Source organism: Anguilla anguilla, chromosome 10 (genome assembly GCF_013347855.1).
Source record: "Anguilla anguilla isolate fAngAng1 chromosome 10, fAngAng1.pri, whole genome shotgun sequence".
In the NCBI taxonomy this organism is placed as follows: domain Eukaryota; kingdom Metazoa; phylum Chordata; class Actinopteri; order Anguilliformes; family Anguillidae; genus Anguilla; species Anguilla anguilla.
The window spans coordinates 11,949,378-11,972,904 of record NC_049210.1 but is presented as its reverse complement, the minus strand read 5'-3'; the positions used below and the strand labels follow the sequence as shown (position 1 = coordinate 11,972,904).

The following is a 23,527-nucleotide window of genomic DNA, read 5'->3' as shown; positions in this document are numbered from 1 at the left end:
AACCGTTGGGGTGGGGGTGGGGGTGACGGTGGGGGTGGGGGGGGTTGAATTATGGCCATTGATTCTGCCCAGGCCATTTCCAGAACCATTTCCAGGCAAAAGACCACCTTGGACACCTTAGTACAATTCCCCTTTAAGGTGGCTTTGTATGTGAAATGGCTGGATCTTGGCATGTTTCTCCCTCACCACATTTTCCTTTTCTGCCCCGTGATTGCTTCAGAACTGGCTTAATGGAAAGGGGTGGATACTGAACATAATGGATGGAGGAGGAGGAAGCGATCTGAAAGCCACAAAGGTGCCTTGTGGAACATAAGCACTGGTTTGGCGCTACTGGAGCAGTGGAGAGCGAGCGTTTGTTCTGTGCCTCTCGCTGCGCTGTGAACACGAAGAGTCAGGCCCGGGCTTGTTGGGAAGCCTAATCACACATTTGCTACATTTAATACTTTTGCACTATGGGGCAGAAGCTTGTAGCCCTAAGTAAGACAAAGTCTGTCAGTCCAATAACCGACTAGGGCAAAGGGCTAGTGGAGTTCAATAAGTGCTAGTGTTGTTCAATGAACTCCAGATTTCTGATCTGCCCTACTTTGATTTTTGATTGCATACTGATGGTTGTGGTATTGCAGAAACATTCTCAAGCAATATATTACATTGGACACTCCGTGCTGGGTATTTTATCAATAAAGCTTCAGATTTCTTAAACACCTTAAGTTTTATATGTTGTAAAGAAAATAATTAAGCAGAAAGGGTTTACCTTGAAAGTGAGTTGAAGGAATTAATAATTTGGTAGAGAGGAGGAATTGTAAGGATATTCTATGTACTGTACATAACAACCCTGCTGAAAATTCCAGCTAAGACTAACTGGGATTCTAAGATGGTTTAAGATATGTTTTCTACACTTCTAGCTGGTCATAGCTGGTCAAGCTGGAAGAGTGAGAGGGTGATAAACTGCTGGACTAGCTGACTACTTAGGCTGGTCAGCTGGTGAACAGCTGGTTGACCTGCGAAAAGTGTAAACCTTTAACATCTTGAGCCAGCTTGATCAGTTTAGGCTGGTTTAAGATGGAATTTTCAGCAGGAAAGCATCGGTGGGTCTATCCTTGAAGTAGCTTCGATTCTCCCAACAACCAGACTCGGTTCTACTCGCGCAGTAGCCTACCCATGTTCGGAGGTCACTTGAGTTTATAGTGTAAGACACAACATGGGACATGCAATTGTAAATTAATTCAATGGTTTCTTGCCGTCATAGCATGCGTCCTCATATCACATTGCTGTCGATGAAACAAATGGAAGATCCTGCATCAATGACCAAAAATAGAATTGCCCTCTCTTGCAAAGTGCGGCGAATCTTCAATAGTGATATGTAGCCTAAAAGATAAACGAACGTAAGAATCATCATTTAGTTTCGCGTGAATGCAATTTTTGCCCAGTGGGCATAGAGCCCCAGCGGCAATTACCATAAAACAATGTCTTGTGCGGTCAAATCCAATTAAATTAGACAGTCAATCGTTCGGTTCTATTTCCTTTATTGCAATTACTCATCCAGTCACGGTTTACAAACCGTACAGTGTGATGGGCTCGCTAATAGGAGGCTAAACGGCAAATAAGGTATGCCGCAATTACCCAAAACATTGACGCTAGCCCATGTGAAATTCTACATTTTTACTGATCTTTCAAAAAGGTTACCAAATCTTTCTACCTTCAGCTTGTAGTAGCCTAGACTGCATACCAAGGCGGATATTTGCACGTAAAAGCAGCTCATTCCATTTTCACAACTTGGCCTGATCGTAAAAGTACAGCGTGCTGCTCTTATTTTTCCCGTTTGTCTGGAGAAAATCCCTTGACTTTCCTAATTTGATCATGTTCAACAGATGTGTTGCACTATAAATATCCTATTACTACAGTATATGTGACCTATAGGCTACGACGTACCTTCATAGGGTCTTAATTCTTTGCCTGTAAAATCATAAATATCCCAACGTAGGCCTTCCCTTTGTATTATGTATTCTCGTCCAATTGCCTCCATCATTATCATCGCCCACCTACTCCCATAGTAAGTGACGATTTAATTAGCGGCTTTATTTCAGTGATTCGTGGTGTGCATACCAAGACTACTGACAGACTTGCGGAAACCTAGCAGTTTGAATAAATGCAGCAAGCTGCAATAACTGGGCGGAGCTTCAGAGTTCATGAAACATAACATTAGCAACAACTGCAAGATTCAAGCAGGCAGGGCACACTGTTCGAAGTGTGCCAAATGCACCGTAGCTGCGTGAGTTAATTCTGTTAAGAACCTAGTCCAATTATCATGCGGAGACCAGAAGAAATCCTCGCGATGACAATTCTGATCCGACACAGCGGATAAACTTGACAAAAGGAAAATAAGAATCAACGAGCAGAAGGTGGTAGGCTACCACCAGATGAAACCGGGCTTAGCCTACAACTTTGAACAGTCGAGGAAAACATCCCCAAGATGAAACAGACGATGTATACGACGCAACTATCTGCTGTACCTTCGGTTTTAGATAATGTTTCATTGCCATTTTAACTAGCCGTTTCGACCCATTCGTAAAAACGTCTTCGTTTTACGCACAGAAACCAGGGATCCGTCTGTCAGAATAATTCCCTAGCTTGGACTATTTCTGGAATTCGATCGTTATCATGGGAACACACATTGACGTCCTACTAGTCACAGCAAATGTTGGATCATTATTTGGTGATGTGAGTATTTACACCTGTTAATGAAATGTAAAACGAATGTAAAACTGGTTATATTAAAGAAAAGAATTAGCAACAAGTTTGAATCCAGAAAATGTTTCAAATAAATGTGTTTTTTTTAATCAGCCATGGTATTTAGGCTATCAAGAACTTGAATAAAACGTAGCCTCTGTCCTGTAATCCATATTTTAAAATTAATTTGATGAAGTCCAGTTTAACGACTATCTGTGCAAGTTTCGCTGTTACGTTTTGCAGTTATTGCAGGCTAGCCCACTAAAATTCTTAGAAGCGTATTTAGCGAGCTTGCTAGCCGACGTAAAGCTTGTTAAAGCAATTCTGTGTGGCTAGCTAGGTGCTGTAGCTGAAGTCAGACATGTTCACGGGAAGTGTAGGCTACATTGAATAGGCTTCTATAAGTAGTTCCATGAGCATGGAGGTATTACTGAAAATAAGGGAGAATGTTACATTTTAGCTAAAGTGCCACTACTGCAAAAGACGAATCCCGTTTACTGTGAATTACTATGTAGATCACACTTTGGTGTTGCTCTTTCTGCTGAAAGATACAAAGAGGTTGATGAAGGTGAAGAGCTTGGTGACACGCAATCTGAAATAAACTATCTTTTGTCTGATCATGATATTGCTGCAAAAGGGCCTGTCCTTTACAAACGCCCTCAGTCTAAAGTTGTCTTTACCCCCGTTCAACGTGAGCCGCCTGGGCTTGGTGCGGGAGGAGTATACGTGAGTGTTCACATCAGATCCGCCGACAGAGTAACCCACCTATCACAGCTGAACTATGGGACACTGCATCTATTCAAATAAAACAGGAAATACGGGGCAACCAAAGGCAATTTGAAGCCACCACCGCGAAGTAGCTGAAGTTATGTCTACTGTCGCATGGTGCAGCGCTGTGCGCGTCGCTACACAGTAAAATCAGGAGTTTGTCTAATTTAAGAAATTACTAGCGCATTAACTTCGATGATCAAATGATTAAAAACAAAGCATTCTTTGTAACAGTGCTTTCTTTGGAAGTTGGAACAGACTACGCTGTTTGCCGACATAATGGTAAAGGCAGACTTAATTTAAGTCTGTCTTTACCTATCGTTGATTGGTGTGTTGCTATGCTCTTATTTTCTACTTTCTGAAAAGCAGGACGTGGAGCATGAGAAACGTCACATTTCTTACCCAAGTAACAACACAAGCAGAACTGTCATTTATTAACGTAATGGTGATGCTGGTTGCCTAATTCGTAAAAGGCCTCTTTTGATGAAACACAGTGATGGCCAGAATACAGTGTGACATATTTAGCATTTATTCCACAATTTCTCAAATGATTTCTTCATTTCAGAAAGGAGAAACTGCACCATGCAAAGTTTTAAACAGTTGCTTCTAAATGGAAAAACAGCAATACTGAGTGCATGCACACAGGAAGGACATACATTTTCTAAAAGATGGCGTGTAAGACATCGCACAGACATGCTCAGTTACATTGACGAATTCAGATGACATGCATGAAATCACAATGAAATCTTAAGCAGTTCCCGTTAGTTAATTTATTTAGTCATAATTATGTCGTTTATATGAGTTGGAGTGCCTTTCCTGACAGATACTGCACAATTATGTAATGATCACTGAGGGTATTTCATTTTCTCCACCTTGTGTGATACACCAAACTGCACATGCAGAATTTGCATTTCAGCTTCTAAATGATGCATATTATCATCAGAACCATCACATAGGTCTACATTATTGTAATGTCCGTTAGCCCTGAAGTTTGTGAGCAGCAAAGCATTATGCTGACATGGCTATCCGGTCATGTAAATTGGCAATACACTGTTGCAGGACCTAATTAAAAACGGATTAAGCCTGCTGAGGCTGAACAATTTCCTGTCAATTTTTGGCCTGCACTTTTATCCCTTTTAGTGATTGTTTGATTGCACCGTGCAAAACGGTGTTTTTATTGTGAGCTTCCTAGTGGTGCTGGGAAGACTGCAGGTTAGTTAATTTTATGTCACATTCTATCAGTATATGCCTGCTTTAGGTAAGGCTTAGTCCTGTTCCTGTTGCTAAGGAGTCTGTTTGATGCTTGGATGGGTAGTCTATGATGGTAGTATGTCGGCATGGATACATTTGGTATAAAATGCTTCAAATAAGAAATGGAAATGAGATGAATTGATTTTTATTGCTCTGTTAGGAAAGTTGGGGTGGTTGACAAGATTTTCTTGGCGGTGTTGTGTGATTGGTACAGCTTAATGTTATTCTGCAACCGTTCTATTGCAATCAAGATAAAAAAAATAAAATAAAAAAAACATTTGAAGGTCTACAAATGGATTCCACAGAGTAACATTAAAAACATTCCATAGCTTATTTAGTTAATGCAACCTATAGGTCCTTTGAATAATAATCAGGGTTGTAATTACAAGTGGCAAGTGAACCTATGCACTTGTTGTACGTCGCTCTGGATAAGAGCGTCTGCTAAATGCCTATAATGTAATGTAATGTAAGTGGTATTTTCTTTCTGTTCAGGAATGGATGGAGAAGTTTAAAAATGCCGTGGGTGGTTCGGTGTGGAAAATAACCCCAGGAAAAGTAGTTTGGCAATACGTTTCTAAGAATATAAATTAGGTTAGGTGTGTCCACATGTTCCAGTGTACCTTTTCACGTATTACTCACCTTTTTCCATAGAACATGAAATTAATTTGTTGCATCTATCTGTGGAGGTTTAATTTTAATATTGGGTAATAATAAACCACTGATGTCTGTATACGGAAATGTTGGCTTTTTTTACATAGTTGTGGGTACCTTTAAACACATTCATAACACTCCAGACTGCATTGCACATTGTAAGATGTTTTGGCAGGCCCATTAGCGAACTCTGGTTTCAGAATTTTAGTTATTCCTCTGATCTCGTATCTCTTGCATGAATGTACTTAAATCTTTGCTGCAGTCAGCTCCATTTTTTTTGGCACTATGCTTTTTAGAAGACATGGTCGAGGTGAAACATGGTACTCATTGAGTGTTACTTAGGCTATGTGTTGGATTCTTCCAAAATGTAGTTTATTGGTATAACAGGACAATATAAGACTAGTAATGAGAACTGACCTTGATAAAGCTATTATGTGTCCATAGCTATGCTGTTCTACAAATGTGTAAGAAATAGTGTGTCATAGTATAATGCAGTGCAATTGCTTATGGTGTGTGGAGGATTATTATTTATGTTCCCTGAAAAATATTTGATATTATGTGGTTCTGTGGTCAGTCATGGAGTATACTTCCATTCAGGGATATTTTCAAACATATTCAGTTTTTCTTTTTTTAGGAGATGTTTAATATCACAGTAGTTTAAAAACATCTCTCCGATCTGCTGAAATGTGAAGTGGAAAACCACAGTTTGTAAAAGTTTAAATTCCGGATCCTCTTCGAAATTGCAGCTCCCCAGTGAAGTAGTTACCACCAGCATTGTGTTTAAATCTGTGTTTACGTAGCTTCATAAATGAAGGAAGTTCTAAGCTCCCTCACTGCATGCGTAGAGCAAGTCGGGCTTTTTGTTTTTGCCACATAGCTATTCCGAACACTGACGGTGTATATGCCATCTAAGGTAAAACTCCAAAGGACTTGATGAATTGCTTACAGATGAAGGGAACGCCTGGCGACAAAGACTTTTATCCGAACACCAGCGCCTTTGTCTTTAGCTTTAGCTTTAGCTGTCGGCGGCTCTGGCCTCAAAGCCACGGCTATATTTTCACGGTGAGAGAGAGAGGAAGAGACTTTCTTATGGAAATTTGGCTCAGGACCACACTTTCCGGTTTCCACATCAAGCGGCGTACGAAACATGTCAGATCCCATTGTGGATGTCGGATGCCTGTAAACAGATGGATATCTTTCCCAGGGGGCCCAAGCTATTTTTTTTATTGGGCCCTGATTTGTATAAACAGACATTTCTAAACATGGAGGAGAAAATGCCTTGTTTTCTTGGTAGCCTATGTAGCGCGAGTGCTGCACACAAGCTTTCTCTGATGACCAAATCGAAGCGAACGGGTTTACATGACTCTATCTCAGTGTTACCAATATGTGCGTGTGCCATTCTTTTAAATGGCTGCTCTTTTGTGTGCTGTCAGGGTGCTTGCTTGCCTCATGTTTTTCCATGCCTGACGAAGCTCTGGTGACCGCCTGTGTTCTCCTCCCATCTAAGCTTAGCTTGGAATTAAATGCTGTTCATGAAAACACGTCAGTGAGGTCCTCGATTAATCCCATCTCTATAAAGAATAGGCCTCTCCAGTGTAATCTCTCTTGTCTGAGTCTCACTCATTGGTCATATTTCTTTGGAAGCAAATATAGTAATTTACTAACAATGACATAGGCTGGGCCTAATATGTAGCCTAGTTTAGGGTATACATTCGCTTACACGGACATGCACAGACTCGCTCGCTCACTCGCACGCACACACAAACACACATGCACTCATGCACACGCACGCACACACACACATTCTTAAATACTGCTTATTGCTTACATACTCTTGCGGATAAGCGAATCATTCAGAAAGTGGTGTTTTAGAGAGGAGCACCCAAGTAAGCCAAATAAGAATGGCTCTCATTGAGGCTAGGGCTGGTGAAACATTCGCGACTGAGACATTTTTTTTCTGGCTTGATATGACTCATAGAGATTCTGGTGTGGAACAAACCGCAATGGGTTGTGGATGTCCACTGCAATTCAGGGGTTTGCTGTTTGCTGTTTCCTGATCACTTAGCAGCTTCCAAGGGTGCTGTGTTACTGGAGAAACGGCTGGTAGAGGAAGGATTTTCCTGCAGTTGCTGCAAGTCCCATTGCGTCTTTCAACAGCCCGTTCACGGGCTACAAGAACCAACCTGTTCTAGCTCCAGAGGATGTGAACAGGCAATGAAGGTTTTTCCCTGCGGTAGTGTTGATGTCCTCTTCCTCAGTGACAATGGCAAGGAAACGCAGAAGACATTGCTGAAAATCTAGTTAGTCTGGGTCATCATCAGATGTGTGATCTCTTTTATCTTTTCATCTGTTGTTGGAAAAGTTGAGTGTGACCTTAAACTCCACCCTGTGTAGCTGATCTTACGCATCAGTGTACAGTTCCCCCTGAAATATTCGACTGCCGCTGCTGCTTTTACTACTGCTGCTCCCCCAAGAGTTGCTTAAAAAGTATTGAGAAATCACATATAAGGGAGTTCACAGTTTCATTAGCAGTCCTGCATGTTCTGCTTTTGCTACGCAAGGCTCTTGGCTGTGCGTGTGGCTGCCTGTTCGAAGCAGAAAATAGCAAGGCGTGACGTGTTGGCTTTCTTAACGCTGCTGTGGAAGGTGTGCGCAGCACAGGTGGAATTAGTCTGTCTGCCGCCACCACTCCCGGCGAAGCGCGTGAATTACGGCGAACGTGTTGCCACACACCGCTTTGCAAGAAGCTGCCGTTCTGTGGAAGTCCGTCACTGGAAGACGCCCCGCCGTGACAGCCCTGGTTGTTAAGGAAATGACTTGCCCGGCACGGGCATGAGAAAGCTTCAGAATTCCTCAGGTTCTGTAGTGCTTGTGTTGCCAGTTTTCTCTGCACGGATGTCTTGCAGGTGATTGGCTGAAGAGTCTGTTTTGTGCTGGTTGTGCCGTAGCTTTAAATGCAGAGTGGTTTGTGTGTGTCAGGCTGTGTGCGTCGGGTCTCGGTAGACCCGGCCGTACCTGCCCCGTCTTGTCGCGTTTCGAGACCGAGCGCTCCCGTCGCTGACTCTGTGGGAAGGAACACAGGGAATTTGGACGCGGCTGGGAGGACGTGTTCGAGCAGGCCCTCCTGGGCACGCCCGCGACTGCGTGGGCGGGGCAAGGGGGGGTCCTGCACGCGTGGATGCAGCTGCAGCTGCACGAGCCTGCCTGCCTGCCTGCCTGCGTGTCCTGGCCATGCAAATGCACCATGCAAATGCTCCGCCTTCGAAACGCGCCTGCGCTCCCTTCCCCTGCATGGAGAGAGGAGAGCGGGGAGAGGACCTCAGCTCTAACCAGCCAGCTTTCGCCCGTCTGCTGGATCTCTGAGCTCGGAGAACTTGAGTCTGTTTGTTTTTCTCTCTGCAAGCTCTGCGATTCCTGCCAGCCCGTGTGAGCCTTTTTAGGACATCACCATGGTATTGCGGTACAAATATAACAGCTGCCCATATATGGGCTGCGCTGCCATCAGGCTTAGATCAGAATATTTGAATGTGCTGTAGCGTCTAGGTGACCTGTGCCTCGTGAGTGTAGGCTTTACTGGGGCGCAGGCAGAACACAGTGACATTTCTGAAGGATTTTGCTATGTACTGGGAAAAGGCGGCCTAAAATAGAACTCCTTTTAGTTTTGGTTTTTGCTGTATGTGGGCGGCACTGGGATAATGCTTTGATTTGGCTTTGTCAGGGATTGATTCTGGAAAGTGCGTTCAGGTGGACACATTTAAATATGACCACAATATTCACTCAACATATATGCACAAGTGAAATCTGTGGCCAGTGGGAAGTCAGTCGATCAATCAAACCTCATTTATATAGCACTTTTCATACAATCAAATGCAATACAAATGGCTTCCCGTACTAAAACATGACGTAAACACAGACAAAATAAAACGATAGAAAGTATGTCCAGGCAGAGCACTCGCTGAACATTAGAAGGTGGAGATGTCAGTGCTTGATTAAACATTGGATTTGGGGAGCTGAAGTAGGATTTGTGAAGTAGAAAAGAGTATTGGAGTTAATCTGTGTAAATCCATTTTTGGCCCTGTCTTTTTCTCAGTTCTGTGTGTGTAGGCAGTCTGCCCTGAAACAGAAGAGTGGCTTTCCTATTGCTGTCATCTGAAGTTTGGACTGAGCTGACTCAATATTGAGCCTTTTCTCAACACACACAGGCCTATATTGCATAACAGTTTAGAACCAAGGGTTTCCATACCCATGAGCTATATGAATCAGTGAGGCTCCTAGTCAATCTGCGCTTCATCATCACTCTGACAGGAAGGTCAGCTCTTGAAACTTTTGTGTGTGGTAGCAGTCATCAGTGATATGCATGGAAGATGAGATGAGACTGGTGTCCTCTTGCAACACCTGCGTGGCCTCTTAGCTAGTGGTGAACTAGGCCGTGTTTCCTGATCAGTATCTCTGCAAATATAATGAAAACAAAAATGGATGTGGTCCAGAGTTCAGTCAAGTTTTGTCCTTCAAAATGTTGCCTTTTGCCTTCACGAGCACAGTAATTTTGGTGGTTGCTAAATTTGCCAAACTGAGGATAAAAGGAAGGATAAAATTCTTGCATTTAACTGAGAGCATAGGTTGATTGAATTCAGGCCATCACAATGGCTTAATGAGTCACATGACACCAGCAGTTCACTGCCCAAAACCTCAAAGAAAATACTTCATTTCAGAATAGCATATTTAGTCTTTTTTAAATCACGTATTCCCAGTTGCATTCAAAAATGTTATTTTCTAGAAGGATCTTTGTACTAACCATATATATGCATATTTAACTCAACAGGAAAGCACACCTTTAGCTAGACAAAGCTTGTGAAGTCCCAGAAGTACTGCGCATGTTGAGTGCAAAACATTGGAGCTCCCATTAAATGAATGGGGAAAATTGTTACTTCCATCCGTCCATTATCTATACCCACTTATTCCTGGTCTGGGTCGTGGGGGGTGCTGGAGCCTGTCCCAGCATGCATTTGGCGAGAGGCAGGAATACACCCTGGACAGGTCGCCAGTCTGTTGCAGGGCACACACACCATTCACTGGAGTACACTGGAGGAAACCCATGCTGACACAGGGAGAACATGCAAACTCCACACAGAAAGGCCTGGGATTTGAACCCATGACCTCCTTTTCATATGAAAAGCAAATTGTAAAAATATGTAATGTAATAAAATATTTACATTTTTATAAATATTTTCCCATGACTTCTGAACCAAAACACCCTTTGTTTTACAAACTGCTAAACATGATGGAAATTATCACAAAAAACTGACCGATGAGGTTTTCTTTGGGTGTTAGATCACCTTGTTTTCCTACACTGAATTCAATGAGCAGCAAGCTCTTTTGCACTCAACATGCACAGTAGAGGCTGTTTCTTGTTACTTCCTAGGCTTCACTGCCTGGCCCCTCCTACCCTCTCCAGTTCCTAGGTACTCTCTATTGTACTAACTAACCGGACAGGAAGTGATTTTTTATTTTATTTACCTAGGAATACCCCACTGAGGTAGGAATCTCTTTCGCAAGGGAGACCTGACATTAAACACAAAAGTTGCCCAACAAGACAGTTGGCAATCAAGTGTCAAACCGCAGTATAACTGTAAATAAAGAGCAGGGCAGAGGTTAAAATGAGGAGCATACTTCAGTCACTGAGTCATGACTTGCGTTCATGACTTTATGTGTAAAATGAAGTGCCTGTGTCCTTCTTCCAGTGCATCCTGGGTATAAATTGTGTCCTCTTTGACTTTGGCTAAGCCGTTCGGTCAGATCACAGTGTCGTCACAGAGTTCTACCTCTCCTCTGACTCTGTTTATAAAGCCTGTGGTCACAGTCTTTATCTGCCCTTTGGGTACTGTGTATTTTTTGTGAGCTTCCTTCCTGATGGCTAGCAGCTGTGCTGCCGTAGATTAGTGCTCTTTGGTCATTCTGTTGGAAACCGGACACACCCTGTGCCTAGGTTAACGCACCCTCAATTGAAGACCCCCCCATATTCAGTGTTATTCTTGGAAGAATAACACTGAATGGAATTATTATGGAACATTTATCTGATCTATATTGTTCAAACATTCGCTTTAACTCACTTAGTTCACCAGTAGCATTTTAATCTTCAACATGTTTGTTCAGTTTAGTGTATTACGGTATCATATTGGCACCACTTCCTGGTGGATGGTCTCTTTCAGCCTTCATTCAGTTTTTCACTTGGCCTTTATTTTGAATGTGTTGATTGACCTACAGTTCAGACTTTTCAAAGTTTAATCTCTAAATAGTAAGGGAGCAGATCAAGGCAAACAGAGCATACCTAATTGGACAGTCTTATTGTACACACCCATAACTGTGCTGTATGTTTGATATGTGTAATTATGTGTGTTCATTACCTGTCTATCAAATCACAGAAACAACATTACTCTGCATACTGGTCCTTTCAAATGTGTGTTGAGATATCTATTAGCTTGATTTAACACATTTAAACCTCACAGAACACATGAGAAAACATGTCTCAGTAATGTATCAGTAATTAGAGGCCTATTCTTTTTACAAATTAGTTTAACAAAATTAAAATAACCATAAGATAACAAAATATATTTTGAGGGTGTTTTTTGGTAAATGTACCAAGTAGCCTAAATGTAGGATTAGTCTTTGTCTCTGTTCTGTTTCGAGTGCATAACTTCGCACTTTTCTCCTCAGGTGGGCGAGCTCGAGAGCGACTGGCTGAGAGAGTTCTTCATGGTGAGCTTGGTTGCCATGGCCACAAATCCTCTTTCACCTGCATTGTAACTCTGAGGAATAAAACTGCATCTTTGAGTTGGAGTACACATAACAGTCCAGACATGTATTACAACATTTGTAGAACTAATATCACAGAGAACTACATTACTGCTGGTGTATTGGAGTATTTAGGATGAAAGCCCTCCTGTAAATTATAAACTTTTGCCAGTAGAGGGCAGTGTTCTCTTTCTGATCAAACAGTGATTGTGAAGACTATATTTTGCCTTCAATCTTTCTTTTTAAACCCAGCTGGTTCTATAATTAAGATTTTTAGCCATGCATTGGATGCATAGTGTGTCATCTTGAATTTCGTTAATAAATGCACAATGTAATAAATGTTTCACAAAATGAACAAACAGGAGGAAAACAAATATGCAAACACAAATTATTATTATTAAGTATTAGAAAACAATTAAAAAATGAATGTAAGTACAAAGATGAAAGTACAATCATTTAAAAGCCATATTAAAGAAGTGTGTTTTCAGATGGCTCTTTAAATGTGTATCTAATTGAAATGTCAAATATCCAGCCTGATGCGATGCCCACAATTTGTTTAGAAACCATTCTAATAATTTTAAAATCAGTTCTGATTCTGAATCTCATAGGTGGCCAATGGTACATTCTAGCACAGGGGTGCTCTCTTCGAATTTATTTTCACATGACCGGCCCTAATCATTTATGCATTTCTGTCTTGTCATGGTTCATGGAACAGTCAGTTTAACGGATGTCAGATTCAGGTGTTGTATGATTTACCTGTAGTAACCAAGGTGCTTTGCAGGTTTGCACCATAGTGTTTCCTTTGTTTGGTAGTTCAGTAGTTCTAATCCATCACATTCCAAGTCAAAATAGTTCTGTCATTGTTTAATGATAGAAAAAGAAAGAAAGAGCATATAAATATGTTTGTGTTCATGTGCTTTGTGTGTGTGTGTGTGTGTGAGTGTGCGTCTGAGCACCCAGTCAAAAGCTTGTTATTGCTGAGTATGTAATGAGAAACCTGGCCTTGTGGAGGATAGCTGGGCCACTCTGGGTAGGCTGATGGAGTATGTGTGTGCAGTAATACAGTGCGGTAAGTTACAGTGTGGTTCTCTCCTTACAGATGGTCTGATGGAGTGTGTGTGTTCAGTAACACAGTTAAAGTGTGGTTTTCTCCTCACAGACAGTCTGATGGAGTATGTGTGTGCAGTAACACAGTGCAGTAACGCAGTGTAGTAAGTTACAGTGTAGTTTTCTGCTCACAGACGGTCTGATGGAGTATGTGTGTGCAGTAACACAGTGCTGTAAGTTACAGTGTAGTTTTCTGCTCACAGACGGTCTGATGGAGTATGTGTGTGCAGTAACACAGTGCAGTAACGCAGTGTAGTAAGTTACAGTGTAGTTTTCTGCTCACAGACGGTCTGATGGAGTATGTGTGTGCAGTAACACAGTGTAGTAACGCAGTGTAGTAAGTTACAGTGTAGTTTTCTGCTCACAGACGGTCTGGTGGAGTATGTGTGTGCAGTAATGCAGTGTGGTAAGTTACAGCGTGGTTCTCTCCTTACAGATGGTCTGATGGAGTGTGTGTGTTCAGTAACACAGTTAAAGTGTGGTTTTCTCCTCACAGACGGTCTGATGGAGTATGTGTGTGCAGTAACACAGTGCAGTAACGCAGTGTAGTAAGTTACAGTGTAGTTTTCTGCTCACAGATGGTCTGGTGGAGTATGTGTGTGCAGTAACACAGTGCAGTAACGCAGTGTAGTAAGTTACAGTGTAGTTTTCTGCTCACAGACGGTCTGGTGGAGTATGTGTATGCAGTTACGCAGTGCAGTAAGTTACTGTGTGGTTCTCTCCTCACAGACGGTCCACACCTACAAGCCTCGCTTTGTGGCTCTGCACTTCCAGGAGGTGGGAGGCAAGGACTACATGGTTAACATGGGCCATGCAGAGAACTTCTTCTGGTGAGAGAGCCCACACATACGCTCACAGTTTCTGTTCATATGCTGAGCAAGCCACATTCTGCACCACTGAAAATGGAGAGTTAGCAGTATAATAATGATAATAATAATAAACTACATCTACATAGTGTTTACACTCAAATCAGTTAACAAGAAATCACCAATGTGTAGTAAATATTGACAATTAAAACAATCCTTCACATGCCAACTAGGGTTTCAAAGGGATGGAAAATGTACAGTAAATTCCTGAAAACTTTCCATGGGAAGTTAAGCTTGGGAATTTTGGAAATTTTGCTCAATTTGAATATACAATGTGAGCTAATACTATTGAATAATTTTTGGGGGAAGATACACATAAAAAGGTAGTTCTCTATATTGTGCCATGTTTTGGTTAAAATATCACCATTTAATGGAAATTCAGTTGTATTACAACCCAGCACTTTGCATTCTTCCATCTCATGTGCAGTGTACTTTTGCATGTCATGCACAGATAATTTTCAGCATCTCTTTTAATGGGAAATCAGTAGAAATGTAACCCTCTGCATACACAGTGTTTCCCCTCATCTAAAACTCAAAACTAACTAGTCAAATTTTTATTTCCGTTTTTCAATTATATCTGTTTATGATAAGGTGAAAGTTTTGTGTTTCTATTATGCATATTACTTGATAAATACAGCCTGTGCAAATAACCTCCACAATTTCCCTTCTGTTCCAGTTAATTCCTGTATATTACTATGAATTCCCGTATATATTCCCGTTAATTCCCAAGGAAAGTTTCCACCCCTGAATATTTCCGAAATTTTGCAACCCTCATGCCAACACTCCCATTTCTTCAACTCTGTTTATTGGCATTTCTTAGAAACAGAAGGGGACACATTTTGAGTCATGGTGATTGCAATCAACTAAGGACACTTAAGTTGTAAATGCAGAAATTTCTTCCCCTGATAACAAGGGCCTATATCTCGCTGTAAAAGCAATAGCCAACCCCCTTACCGCCTTGTGACATCTTGTTGGCGCAAGCTAAGTGGGGTGGGGCTTGGTTAGCGCTTGGATAGGCGACATCCTGAGAAAGCCAAGTTTGTGCTTTTGAACACTCTGCCACAAAATGTCTGCCGTGTGTCACCATTGTGGTTGCTAACCATTTGATGATGGATAAGATGGGCTACCGCCCCTCCCTATCACTTTGAAGTCGTGAGATGAAAGGCCCTTTAAAAGGGTAATCTATTCATATTTAGCACTATTTGAAGCTAGAACATGTAAAGTCACTGGGTCTTTTAGGGTAAATTAATGACTGGAAAAAGTGGACATTGGAAAATGGCGGATATTTATATCTCCAGCTGAGAAACCAGGTTCCATCATGAGCACTGAGGCTTTACATGGATCACCATCTTAACATGTGTTCTGTTTCTCCTCCCAGGAACATCGAGTCCAGTGAGGAGATGAGGGAGTTTGACAGGGTCTGCGTCTATGTGGACAGCCACTTTAAGGCGGTGGACAGCTTCACGGTGAGCTGACCCAGACAATGTGATTTTGTAGGATGTGTGATGAACTCTGTCTTCATCATCTGTAACAGTGAGATGGGTTACAAAACAAGTACTGTCCCAAGCTCCTGTAGGTTTGTGTGTTTGTGTGTGTGTGTGTGTGTGTGTGTGTGTACACGCGTGTGCGAGTAATATTCAAGTAAGCTGAGTAATAGGGGAAATCAGGAAGGAGCAAAATACTCTTTCACAGCACTGTATGTATATTTAAATTGTAGCAGATATTTTTGTATTTACGTGTAAGGAACATGTTCCTTATTAATAGTGTTAGCCACAGCTCTTAAAAAATAACTTATTCAGCTGCAGTGCAATAAAAATTAAGTCAGAAGAACATGTGATTGTTTGTGGTGGTGGATAAATTGGTGCTCTCAACAGTAGTATCACGGTGGATGAGATCAGACTGAAGAAGTAGGCCTTCAGCAGACAGTGAGGAGGGAGAAAATGTATAAAATACATTAAAAGTCATTACAGGCATTTAGCAGACGCTCTTATCCAGAGTTATGGTTATACACTTTGTTGTATGTCGCTCAGGATAAGAGCGTCTGCCAAATGCCTGTAAAAGTCATTGACAAGTAGCCAGCCAGTGGCACAATGTTTTAAATTAATGTGAGGATTCTGTCAAATGTTGCTCTTGATGGTCTTGACAGTTTGTTGGAGTGTAAATCTGTCTGAGTTGAGAAACTTGGTGATGTACTGGTAAGAGCCTTGTCAGAACATAACAGGCTTTTTTTTCTTCTATTTTTTACGTTGGATATAAAATAGAGTGCATATTAACATTCTTTTTTCTCTATGCTGCCTGCAATGCAATTTTTTACCACAAGGTGGAGTCATGCTACACGATAGAGGAACACACAAGCGAGGCGGATATCGCAGTTCCCTTTTACATTACATTACATTACATTACAGGAATTTGGCAGACGTTCTTATCCAGAGCGACGTACAACAAAGTGTATGACCATAACCAGGAACAAGTATGACGAAAATCCTAGAGAGAAGTACCGGTCCAAGTGCAGGGAACAACCGCATAGTTCAACTTGGACCCTGAAGGTTAAACTGATTAACACTAACACAACGAGAACAGCAACAACGCAGTCTATGGAAAAAATACAAGCAGTACTTTTGTCATCTAACGTCAGAATCCCCGTTTTTCATTCATTCATCAGATTGTATATTTAAATTGGAAGCTTAATTTCAAATAACTTATAAAAGTAAAAGTCTTTTTTTTTTAAACTAACTTAATGATAAATTAAAATAACTTGAATAGCTTTAATTATATTCTGAAATTAACTTGTGATGATTACTGACTGTTCTGAAACTACTCTTGGCTAAGGACATTTCCTATGTAAGCAAAAAATTAATGATAGAAACCAAAGTTTTTTTGATCCCTTTTACAGGAAATATTAAATATGTAAGCATATTTAATATTGAGGAGCTAAATTTGACCCATCGTTTTGCGGTAAATGCTGTGTATTGTTAAATAATTAACTGTATGCCTACATATTAACAAGTGTTATTATGTCAGTTTCAGCACGACTCAAATTTGTCCACAAAATATCACATGTAAATCTCACCTCTTGTGTTAGGTATGATATATATGTGTGTTTGTTTGTTCGTGTGTGTGTGTGTGTGTGTGTAAGTACAATGAATAATGTTTTTTTAACACATTATTTCGAACAAAAAAAAAAACGGATGACTGGCAAAGCAATGTGGTGGAAGTAGGTGGAACGATACATTGGAATATGGAATACATATGGAATTTATCAAACTGCAGAGTTACTAAGAATTACTAAGAATGCTGTGCCAAGTTGCCTAGCCACAATTCCAGTGTCTGTAAAATTCCACATTCGTCCTATAGCACGTAGCTCCTCCTCACACTTATTTTCCCTTTCCATTCTCCTCTTTTCTTCTACCTATCCCTTCCTCCTCTTCTGAGTCACTCACGCACAGGGGGGGTTCAGCACTAATGGTGCAACAGGGTAAATATGAACAGACCTACTGCACTCTAGGCAGCGCTGAACATTTGCCAAAACGTGTCCCCGGTTTCGTATCGATATGCTTCCTGCTCTGCTTTTTTTAAAGGGGCAACGAGGGAGCAGCCGTGCAGGCCGGACAAAGTTGCCGTCTCAATTTGTGTAGGAGTATTTTTTTCAAAACGACACCAAGAACTAGGCCATTTCGCAGGTCTCTAAACCGTGAAAGCGAAATGATATTTTATTTCGTATTTATGTATTTACGATGTTCGGACAGACGATTGAAGTTCCCGTGCTGCATGTTTTTCATCCTCCAGCGTCGGTCCACAGCACTTTAGCCTCCACGGTTACCCTGCAACAGGGCTCCGCACCATTTAAATACCTCTATCTGATTTTATTTGCTCAGCCGCATTTACTGCGACCTCCGCTGCGCCGTTGCAGTCGCCGCCGCATTATTTTTCGGACATGCTCTGGTTCTGTGCGGCGTATTTGCTTTCTGTCCTGGTCCGTTATTACGCCGCTAAATAAGCGAAGTTCTGCGTATTCTCACAACTGGCATCTTCCACCACCCTGTTAATGCATCATCGGCGTGCGGTTTTCTTCTGAAACGAGGCAACAGTGTGGTCCAGCCTATTGAAGATGGCCCATGTCTGTATTATATATAATATATAACTCAGTGGCGGACATGAAGGTATTATTTTTAAAGGGCTGTTGATACAGTCATTCTTTACCCCCTCCCTCCCCCCCCCCCCCCCCACCCAGCCTCATTCTCTCATCTGTTCTCCCTCCCTTTCTCAGGGAAGGGCCCCACTCTGCTGATTAAGCCTGTCTGCATCATGGACAGAGCCTCTTCACTGCTATCGCTTGCACTTGCCTAAGATTCAGTGTCTCTCTCTCTTTCTCTTTTACTCTTTCTTTCTCTCTCTTTCTGTCTCTCACACACATAGTGAGTACACACTGTTGTCAAGGCTGTGACTCAAGCTTTTAAAAGCAAGGCTTTTGTCTTGCTGGGTGTGAGGTGAATAAAAGAATGGTTCCCCAGACCTCAGTGCATTGCCTTGGGCTGTAGCCTAGGTCCGGGGGTGGGGGGGTCAGCTTAGACCCACCGTGCTCCCGAGGTCCTGTGTGGTAGTTCAGGGGCGCCCTGCGGAGCCCGACCCGTCCCCCTCGCATGTGTCCCGTTCCTAGCGACGGCTGGACCCCGCCTGCCGAACTGACAGGGCTTTAACCTCGCCCCCCCCCCCCTCCACCCCCGGAGGTGAACCCGTCCCATTCATCCGGGGAGCGGCTCTCTGTGGGAGTCCATGCATCTCCCCTCTGACACCAGTACGCACAGGGAGGTGAGGCCCCGGCGTGTGGGGGTGTGTGTGGGGGGGAGGGAGGGAAAAGTTAATAAATTTAGCTCTAGATTAAAACTATTGATTCCCCCCCATCGGTAAACCATAAATAAAGCGGGAGGGGGAGCGGCAGACAGCTGGGAGAATGTCTCCTCACGCCGCCGCGGCCTGGGCCAGTCTCCCCCTCATCGGGCCCCGGGCCCCGAGCCTCATTCTCATTTCGCCCGCGCCGCCCGCATTGATTTTCAATTTGTTTCCCTCCGGCCGCAGATCAGCGGCTCGCTGGCGCGGGGACGGGGGGGGGACAGGAGGCGGGGGGCCGGGCAGCCTGGGCCGAAAGGGGGCTCCGGGGCCCCGGTACAAATGGCGTTTTGATAAAAAATCACTTGTAAGTCAATAAATTTTTATTAAAACCACGCGCGGGCCTGATTGATGAAGATAGGTGTGTGAGTGAGTGTGCGCTGGAGGAGCCCAGGCTGCGTAACTGTGTGTGTGTCAGAGAGGGAAGAGGGAAAGAGAGAGAGTATGTGTGAGAGAGAGAGAGGGAAAGAGTATGTGTGAGCAATGTTACATTTCAGCTGCAAAGCTTTTGAGCACTGCGGTACACCGTGTTCAGAGACAAGCTTCGCGGGTTGAGTATCTTTTGTAGCAGCGTTTCATCTTTGCTGCGACCTTGGGATGTACTTTTCATGCTGTCCGAGTGACCCTTGTGCTGTACAGACAGGCTGCCCCTGACCTGAGGTCACGTGACCCTCATGAGCGTGTGTAATGGGGCCCTTGTTACGGCGACCCCAGCACTGAACCCAGGGAGCTGGAAACATGTCCTTTTATATGCGAGCTGTGTGAGAATGCCGGCAACGCCACGAGCTACCGGGGGCCGGCGAAGCCCGGCACAGTGCTCCGCAGGGCCCCCCTGAACTGCCTCTCCAGGGCGGGCCGGGTTCGGGACGGCCCCCCTCCCAGCCCCGGACAGGTCCGTCTCTAATCGGCAGTCACCCCGGACCGATCAGGGGGACAGCTCTGTCACATTAAATGAGGATCACTTTGCTCCCAAGATTAATCGGCTCTTCAGGGGGAGATATTTCATGCCGGGGAGGTGGTTTTTGGGGGGGGGTGCGGTGGGCTGGCTTCACGCCTCAGACCCTCTGGACAGCGGCTGATTTTTCTTCCGCCTCCCGTCGCCGCCACCGACAGCAGCCCCACTGCTTAATCCCTTTTAAATTGTTTTAATTTTCTGTTTTTATTGATCTCGCAGGGCTCGATTAATCAGATCAGTGAAGCAGGCAGTTAGTACATTAAAAATTGTCAGGCCGTGTCAGGGAGGACGGGAAGGTGAACTGTGTGTATTTTGGGGGGGGGGGGGGGGGGGGGGGCGCGGGGGGGGAGGGGGGGTTGAGACAGTCAGGGGGTGAAAGAGAAAGAAGGGGGGAGAGATGAGTAGGCGCATTTTTGAGGATCATTTCCTTAGCTATAAACCGTATAATCTTACCTCCTAAAATAAATGCTTAAGACCACCTTACTTAGTAAGATTCTTTCTCCAGTTGACCGCATCTGCAGTGAAGTGTGAAGCAGGTGATCGTGATCGTGCACGGATTTGGATCTCAGAATTCCCCTTCGTCCCTTTGCCGGTTTGCAAACTCATCTAAGTCAGAATGCTCCGAGCTCAGGATAAATAATTGGAATTTTTCTGAAGCGTGCAGCCTGCTCTGGTACTTTCCTGTAAAACACCCGTGCAGCCTGACTTACCAGCAGCCTGAGCACTTTTCACAGGAACGGGGGGAGCCGCCCAATCAGGCTTCGGTACTTTTTGCAAAGCATGCTGGTACAAGTTATTCCAAGACATTCTGTCAGTTATTCAGTAGTGTAATGCTTCTGTGTTGGCTTATTTTTGATATGTTGTCTTTAGGCTCTCGGAAGCATGTACTTCATCCACAAGTCCTTGAAGAACATCTACCAGTATGATTTTAATGGTAAGAAGACCTGTTTCCACATGGTGTCTGCCTCTCCCGCACAGCAGTTAAATTCATTTTATATTTCATATAAATAATAATCAAGAATTCTACACCCTGTAAGGCAGCAAATATGGTCTCGTGTATTTGTTACTGTTGAATTTTGGATTAAAGGAAGTGCCATCTCCGTATAGGAAACAGTCTTAGGAAGTATGCAAGTTCTTCCATGGAAAAGGGGTAAAAGTTTATTCAATAAGCTCAGTTTGCTAAAGAAGTCACCCAAAGACCAATTAGAAGCAAACTTGTAGAGTTGTGGGAAAAATAACAACACAGAATTAGTTTTGTGTCATAAATCACAAAATAACAGAAACGTAAATACCAAATTGGCAACTGAGATTACCCTTCAGAGCAGCCCTGCTTTTAAAATCCCTTGAAATCGGTAGAATGTCAGCCATTTTAATTGTAGATGTGAGAGGTCCTGATATTTCATGTTAGTCACATTTGCCTCTCAGACTAGAGGGAGGGCGGTCCTCAAACGCCATCTTCCATCTGAAAACCTGGCAATATCTAATGAGGGTTGGGAACATCTCATTTGGCAGGGCCAGTCCCCGGGGGGGGGGGGCACAGAACAAATTGGACTTTAAGCAAATGCTGCATTTTCGGGATGCGCAGTCCGGTCACGTTGACGGTGAAAAACCGGCAAAGGAACGGGCAATGGTAGACCCATAAACTTCCCGACTCTGCCTTTATTTTCCGTGTTGTACAACCAGATTGGACCGCGGTGAACACGGGCTAATGGGCTGATTATAGATTCTCTTATCATGTATGCTGCTGAGATGGGGCTAACATTAGTCTATTGATTGGTGTTTGCATGTTTTCTCACTCTTTTACCTCTACCCCCCCCCCCCACACACCTTCGCAGTCAAAGAGTTTAAAGCTGTCTTGGGACACAACAAATACGTTGGCTCGCTGGATGGGGTGACTACGATGGAGAAAGAAAAATTCCCCAAGAATTTCTGGCCTGATGTAAGTGTGTGCGGGGGGGGGGGTGTTCAGGGACTGGGTGGGGGGCAGGGCAGGAAGCCAGGTCTAGAAGTCAGGCAGTCCTCTCCAGCAGCACACATTGGGCCTCATTCAAGAAACATGCGTACGGTCACATTTCATCGTAAACTGTGTGTTAAGAACATTTCCACAGACAATTTGGCATTCATCGTTGTTTTCTTATCTGTTTTTGTTCATGGCTGTTTCCTTATGCTAATCACATGAACAGGATTGCACATAAATAATTACATAACAATAAAATAATTTACAAACAATCAGCATTCATCATCTCACACACCTGGGATGTGCACATGCAAATGTCTGCACGTGTCAAAAATCCCATATTGGTTTTTTGTAGGAACTTTTTTAAGAACAAAAGTAAGAATAATTTAAGAAAGGTTTTGTGAATGAGGCCCATTGACTGTACATTTCCCGTAATTGAATGCAAAAACCCAGGGCTTCTGAGAAACTATTTTCTCTAGCATGCCACTAGACTTGAAAATCTTCTTTTTCTAGTCAAAGTTAGCAGTCTTGTCTGTACACCTAACCAAAGCAATGCATTTACTGTAGTTACCTGAAACATTTATGTGAAGACATCCGAGAAATGTTCTTCCCAGAAGTGAAACCGCTAAAGGAGGAAATAAACTGCGGATCAGCACAGCTGCAAAATATATGTTTAAACGGATTATCCACTTCCTGGAGTTTTGGTATTTATTTCAGTTTTTGTGTATGTTGTTGATTGACCCAGTCAGTTTTGTTTGCTGCTTCGGTGCTATTTGAAGTGAAATTTTGTGCTTTACACCACAAACCCTGAATGCCCTTTACCTGCCATTATAAACCTGGCAGTTCCTCAGAAACGTCTTTAAATATCTCAAATATCTTTCCTTGCATACAAAGGTTATCTGGGTCTGTCAAAAAAAAGATACAATGAAGGTAAAAGGTAAAAACTCCAGTTAGAGAATTATGCTTTCAGTGAACTATGCTTTTAAACATTGTGGCAATGATACCTATTTATAAAATTTCAACCATGCTGAAGTGTGAACTGTTGCGGGAGCATGCGGAAATACATCTGAGCTTGAGGAATGTCAAAGAGTTCATGCCTGAATGAAAGATACACGCTTTCCCCGTGCTATAAAAACAGTTTGAGCAGATGGTTATTGCACGTATGCATTCATTTCATATTCTGCTGCACAAACCAAAAATAAGTCAATCTCCACAAGTATTTTAGTCTTGTATACAGAATACAAAATCTTATTTCTATTACTTTTTTGCTAAATAAACAAAAACTATTGCCAATGAGGCGAGAAAGTGTGACTCGTTTCATGATTTGCCAATGAAGTAAGAAACTTGTAAAAAGTTAACTTACAACAAGCTAATATTTTCTACTTCAGAGAAAAAAAAGTAAAACATTAGTAGGATAAGCTGCAGTAAAGCCTGGAACAGCTCTTTTTAGTTCAGTCTACGTTGCAGATTTGGGAGGATTCCGGGTTTTACTCAGTGCAGTTAACCAGCTAACGCAGTGATCCTGCTTTGTGAAACAGGGCCCAGCTCTGACCAGGCTTCTTGCTA

General features: G+C 42.9%; 1 protein-coding gene across 2 annotated transcripts in view; it reads left to right on the top strand.

Annotated features, from left to right (window-relative positions):
- Positions 1 to 2,059: 2,059 nt before the first annotated feature.
- The window catches only part of inpp5l (inositol polyphosphate-5-phosphatase L), a 33,134-nt gene continuing 11,666 nt past the window's right edge, over positions 2,060 to 23,527 (top strand). For both annotated transcript variants that reach the window (XM_035436358.1, XM_035436357.1), the window contains exons 1-6: positions 2,060 to 2,718; positions 12,112 to 12,153; positions 14,026 to 14,126; positions 15,541 to 15,628; positions 20,875 to 20,938; positions 21,840 to 21,943. In XM_035436358.1, the coding sequence (XP_035292249.1) occupies positions 2,659 to 2,718; positions 12,112 to 12,153; positions 14,026 to 14,126; positions 15,541 to 15,628; positions 20,875 to 20,938; positions 21,840 to 21,943 (459 nt within the window). In that variant the 5' untranslated portion in view covers positions 2,060 to 2,658. The remainder of the gene's footprint in view (positions 2,719 to 12,111; positions 12,154 to 14,025; positions 14,127 to 15,540; positions 15,629 to 20,874; positions 20,939 to 21,839; positions 21,944 to 23,527) is intronic.